This window comes from Chelonus insularis, unplaced genomic scaffold (assembly GCF_013357705.1).
Source record: "Chelonus insularis isolate UGA/USDA-ARS -01 unplaced genomic scaffold, ASM1335770v1 contig_61_pilon, whole genome shotgun sequence".
Lineage (NCBI taxonomy): Eukaryota > Metazoa > Arthropoda > Insecta > Hymenoptera > Braconidae > Chelonus > Chelonus insularis.
The window spans coordinates 11,540-17,678 of record NW_023276669.1 but is presented as its reverse complement, the minus strand read 5'-3'; the positions used below and the strand labels follow the sequence as shown (position 1 = coordinate 17,678).

At 33.2% G+C, this 6,139-nt stretch overlaps 1 protein-coding gene across 1 annotated transcript; it reads right to left on the bottom strand.

The window, feature by feature from the left end:
• Positions 1-2,993: 2,993 nt before the first annotated feature.
• LOC118070492 (uncharacterized) lies at positions 2,994-5,858 on the bottom strand. The gene is made up of 4 exons (XM_035089117.1): positions 5,767-5,858; positions 5,365-5,647; positions 4,513-4,739; positions 2,994-3,165 (listed from the first exon to the last, which is right to left on the bottom strand). Exons 1-4 carry the CDS (start codon positions 5,856-5,858, stop codon positions 2,994-2,996), a joined length of 774 nt encoding a protein of 257 aa, XP_034945008.1.
• Positions 5,859-6,139: the final 281 nt, after the last annotated feature.

Sequence of the window (6,139 nt, the reverse complement as noted above, 5' to 3'; positions counted from 1 at the left end):
TTTAGATTTTTCATGTTTTTTTATTTTAGCCTAATAGAAGTATAAAATATTTGTATGTCGCCATCTAATGACTATTAGACTAACGACAGTTTGTTAGTTAACAACGATTGCTTGACGATTAGATTGTTTATGGCAACGAGGGGAGAGTTTGTTTATCTCCAGTTTTTGACTGTGACTTGAGTTGACCGCACGGATTTTTTCTTTATTAATTCATTCCCTATATTTGTTATTTGCTCTTATTTTACAATATATACTCGCGCTCACCACAAAAAGAGCAGCTTTGGGATAAATCGTTATTGTTTGCACAGTATACACATACCTTTTAAACAACGCAAAGATTGAAAACATGCAATTTTATTGTCTTATCACCATTAATATACTGGTGCTGCTGTGTTTCAAAATCATAAAATAAAAAGACAACTTTTAAAGGCTTGGATATTTCGAGAACATTCATTTAGCACTGATGATTCGACGGCTGATTACAATTACAAATACGACAATAAGTTTCATTACAAGCGTGCTGTCTTCTTTTATCTGTGGTATATATTAAAGTATTATCGTCAGTAATACGTAAAATAGAACGCTTAAAAATGTTTCCAAATTTTAACTTTTATTTCCACTCCCCCCGACGCCCCGTACAATTGCAACCATTGATACAATATTATCATCACTATTCAAACCATTAGCATTTTGAGCAATTTTACATAGTAAGTCTCATAAGTCCTTCATAAGAAATGAGTCCAAATTGGCCCTGTTGTTAATCTTTCATAATTAATAGCAAAGTCTATCCTATCACGATCTGTATATGATTGTATTTTTCGCACGCTCTTTATCGATATTAAAACGACAGCAAAATTTTCTGATGATATACTTGGCAAAACGTTGCTCTGGTCGGTTGTCTTTTGGAGTTTTTTCGCTGCTGCTCCAGTCACAACTCCGTCGTGTTGAATATCTATAATTTGATAGTTGAAGACAGTGTTATTCTTCACGAGGGCCCTAATCGTAATCATAACCTACACGAATTTAATAATAATACTCGTTATAAAATTGAATTGAAAAATAAACAATAATTACTTCCAGAGGATGATGCAGATGAACTTTGTTGACGTGATTGCTCAATGACGTTGTCGTCTGATAAAATAGAAATTTCATCATCGCTTTCTTCAAAAATATCTGCAGGAGATGACGGCTCAGGGGTTGGGCGTCATGTTTCTGAAAGCATGTCAACATCTGTTTCTTCTTCAGATTATGGTTATGAATATAACTTGAGCGTTATATTCATAACGCAAGATGTATTCTATCAGAAAAAAGGACAACGGGATATTTCACTCAATGCTAACTATATTGTAATTTTTAAAAATCCCCGTGACCGCTCACATAGCCAGCATTTAGCTCGTCAGGTGTGTCCAGAAAATATACGCTTTTTCCAAGAAATATATTATGACGCAACAGTACCCTCCCATAGATACTTGTTATTGAACTTGAAACAATCAACACCAGAAAAATTGCCGATTTCGCACATGTATTTTTTCAGATGATCCGAGACATTACGTTTATGTTCAGGAAAAACACATGAATATGAGTTCAAATAATAATAAGTTATCAATTGTCATTTAGTGATGGTGGCAAACGCATCACGGAAGAAACAAGCAGTAATTCTCAGCGCTTCATTTTATCTGGGAAAAGAACAACGAGCTGCTATTTTACGAAAAGCTGATCCACAGTTAGTGAGATATTTATGTGAATGCGCTCTTAATATTTTACGAGGCAACGCAAATTAAAGCGGTACGCGGCCATTTCACGACGCTTAGCTTAACGGGGAAGTGCCAAAGAAAAAAAAAATAATTTAACAGAAAGGTGGCGGGTTTTTACTAGTACTTTAACCCCCATTTGGGTTCATTTAATATCAAAATTCATAAATAGCTAAAAATAATGGAGCATGCTAAACAAATGGTTTTAATACCAAAAGAAACGGCAAAACATTTTCGGGCAACAGATACAAATTTATCAATGAATAGGTAAGATAAAATTTATAATTCAGTTTTGGCACGCCTCAATCAAGAGATGAATGAAATACTATGCTCTACAGCCCATCAAAATAAACGTGAGAAGTGGAATGCTTACTTACGAGTGCTAGAAAGGTATTTACGCCTTATCAACAATAAGAATCAGACGGTGACAACACCAAATTTCTTAAAAAATAAAAATTCCTATGATAGTCAAAAAACATTGTACGAAAAAACAAGGGAGTCGATTAATAAATCGCCTGATCATTACATTGATCAATCTGTTATTGATAGTGTTTTGAAAAAATTTCAGTCAAAGGCAAAACTTCTTTACAGGCGTTTAAAAAATATGCCTGATAATATTATCGAATGGAATAATGCAGGGGTTGTTAGTATTGAAGGTATTCCTATCCCAGGTTCCCAAAGAAATTATTTTCAGAACAGTGAGAAATCCAGATGTTGAAGCGGCTATTGTTGAACGCTTTAATCGCACGTTAAAAGAGCGAATGTGGCGTTATTTTACATATGCCAACACAAAAAAATACATTGATGTTCTACAGAAAATTGTCTCAGCTTACAATCATACTAAACACAATGCAAAAAAATTTATGCCTTCTGAAATTGATACTGAGAATATATTAGTAGTCTTTCAGAATATGCAACATCGTTATGAAAATAATAGGTGGCGTAAAGAAGTATCGAAAACATCTAAATATAACGTTGATGATCTAGTCCGCATTAGTAAAGCAAAGGCCGCTTTCATGAAAGGTTATACAAGCGGCTAGAGTGAAGAAATTTTTTAAATAATTCGTGTGTAAAAATTTCGTCAGCTGCCTGTATATATACTCCAAGATTTGAACGATCAAAATATAGATAGTATTTCTCATGAGGAAGAGCTGTCAAGAGTGAGTCAAAAATCAAGAAACTAACAATGACACTGCAAAAAGACCAGTTTCACATAATTTTACCTAGTAATAGTAGCATGATTTATTTTCCTGAAAATACAACAACGCACTTTGTGACACAATTATCACATCCTCTAAAATTGCCTGGGAAGTAAGGCGTATCCTTGGAAGAAATAAGTATTTCTATGAATTTTTCGAATGTTCCTGCAAAACATGCCAGTGTTTCTTTTTCACTCATACATGACGTCGATAACCTAGAATTCGTGAAAGAAAACGTTGCTAATACTCATAATTTTGACAAAGCACAAAATCATGGGTCGCTTATTCCTGCTAGTGTATATCAAACACTTGAACATTTAATTGATGAATTAAATGAACTCGACATTATCAACGAGTGTATAAAATGGATGGTGAATCCTGATGCTTATGTTGAAACTACAATGATTTGTGACGACAGTTGTGATGGGGTACATCTGGTCCAACTATCACCTTATTTCCTGCAGATTCTTAGGTTCCCAGCATTCAATTCCCTTTCCACCCTTCTTTTTTATCAGGAGGAACCACTGGGAAGAACCAAAAGAACCCAAAGAGTCGGAAATACCAAGAACTGGAAGGTCATGGAACTAAACAAAATGAAAGTTCCTCACAGAAATGTAGTTCTTTAAAAATTTCATTTTTAATCATAAATTCAATGTTCAATTAATAATTAGGTTGAATGGTCACATTTCATAGAGTCAATTCTCCAAATAAATTCCGACTTTGCATCCTTTTTTTAAATAAAAATCCGACTCTCAAATAAATGATTCAATATCATTAAAACAATAAATTCAATTCCACCTTGTGCAGGGAATTTTCAAAAATAAGTTCAATAGCTTCTGCTCACTGTGCAAACTAAATTATTAAAAAATTGGGCTCACAGTTACGCTCACTGTCCGAACAAAAATATTAGGATACCATGGACATCTAGCACCTCACTTTGCTTTACTTTGGCCAATAAATGGAGAAAAGGATTCCGGTACAATGACTCCAACCGTGTATATCCTACATAGAGTCACAATAACTAATTATCCTCATAAGGAGCGAGTCTGTTCATATGAACAACTTTCAAATGACTATTCGGAATTTGATGAATTCGAAATACATCATTGAGTTTGTTTTTGATAATATATGGACCTTCCTACTCACATTGAAGTTTTGGACATTTTCCTTTAACTCTTTGAGAGAAAAATAACCAAACCTTTTGATCGACATCAAAAGAGAGAACATTAGATTTCAAATCATACATACACTTAAGTTCTTCTGATTTAATTTGCAACTTATCCCGTACATAATCATGAACAATCTTCAATTGTTTACGAAGATTAAAAACAAAATCAGTTATAGAGTTATCCTCAAAAGAATTATCTGAAGGATCAATTCCTCTAAGAAGATCAATAGGCAACCTTAATTCACGACCTAACATCAACAAAGCTAGTGAATACTCAGTAGTTCCATGTCTTGAAGAACGATAGGCCAATGAAAATAAAGAAATCCACTTATCCCAATCTTTTTGATTCTTACTTATAAATTTGGACGAATATTGAAGAATAGTCCTATGCAACCTTTTAACTAAACCATTTGATCGAGGATAAAGAGGTGTGGTTCTTGTCTTCTTAATACCAAAAAGACTCATGACCTCCTTGAAAATTTCAGATTCAAATTCTCGATCCTGATCGGAATGAATTTCAATAGCAACACCATATCTACAAAATATTTGAGTTACTAAAGCCTCAGCAATAGTAGAAGCCTGATGATTAGGCAGAGGAATTGCCTTAGAATGAGGAATAATCTGTAACAACAAGTAAAAATTTATTTCCAGAGGAGGTTTTAGTAAGACGACCAAAAATATCAATGACAACCCTTTGAAAAGGAGAACAGACATTTTAAATTTGAAGTTAACCACGAGATTTTTTATGAGGACCCTTTTTAGCGAAACAAACTTAGCATTTTTTACATCAAATCTCAACATCTTGCTTAAGAGTTGCCCAGAAAAATCGTTGACGAATTTTTGAAATCGTTTTATTAATACCAAAATGACCACCAGAAGGAGAATTAATTCCCAACGTTCAACCCAAACACCATTTTCAATTCCAATAAAGTAAATAAATTTCAAAAGTAGAATCCAAATGTGAAACATCATTAAACTCGGAAACTTTATTTTCCTTTTTGAGTTTAATAATTAAATTCAAAATGTTATCGTCATTTTGGAATTCGATCCAATCGGAATCAATATTAATTTTCCAAATGACACGGAAAATATGCCTACTATCACATTTTTTATCAGAATCCATTTTGAGACATTTTTTAAAATCACATGGACGCCTCGATAGACCATCAGCATTGCCATGTTTATGATCAGGTCTATGTTGAACTTCGAAATCATATTGGAATAAGATTTTAAGTCAACGAGCTACTTGATCTGGAGGATTTTTGGAACGAAGTAACCAAGTGAGAGATGCATGATCAGTTTTAATAGTGAACCTCTTGCCAAGAAGACAATGACGAAAATCTTCAACAGAAATAACAACAGCTAATAATTCTTTCTTTGTACCACAGTAGTTACGTTCACGATTATTTAAAGTTTTGCTAAAGTAAGCGATAATTTTTCGTTCTGAATTATCCCAAATAAAATCTTTCTTTTCCTGACAAATAAGATATAAAGGTTTTGCAATAGTAGCAAAATCTTTGACGAATTTCCTGTAATCAGAACAAAGACCTAGAAAACTTTTAAGTTCAGATTTATTTTTAGGAACAGGCCAACTAATAATGGTAGAAATTTTATCTGGAGAACTTTCCAATCCTTCACCAGAAACTACATGTCATCACCTTTTTTGGGAACAAGAACAACAGGAGAAGCCCAAGAACCATCACAAGGTTCTATTGCATTCTGTTGTTTCCTTTCCTCCATAACTAAATCAACTTAATCCCTATAATGTAAAGGAATACGACGAGAAGCCTGTTTAATAGAAAGTGCATTTCCAACATTTATTCTATGTTGTAAAATTTTTCACTTTCCTAAATGAAGAGAATTTTTTGCACGAATATTTGAATCCTTTAATAAAAGTCCTTTGAAATGAAATTTATCATTGTCATCCAAAAATTCTGAAGATTTTTCAAACGAATCTAAAACAAATTCTAGAAGTTCATTCAAAGAAGAACTCATTCTATTAATTGAAACAAATTTATTAC

Excerpts from the sequence above, each read along its gene's own strand:
- LOC118070492 (XM_035089117.1), bottom strand. The coding sequence starts at position 5,858 with ATGGAGGAAAGGAAACAACAGAATGCAATAGAACCTTGTGATGGTTCT. Across the intron at positions 5,648-5,766 it reads CCCAAAAAAGGTGATGACAT|GAAATTCGTCAAAGATTTTG; the intron begins GTAGTTTCTGGT and ends TTCTGATTACAG. Across the intron at positions 3,166-4,512 it reads TCAAATGGTTTAGTTAAAAG|GTTATCGACGTCATGTATGA; the intron begins GTTGCATAGGAC and ends CACGAATTCTAG.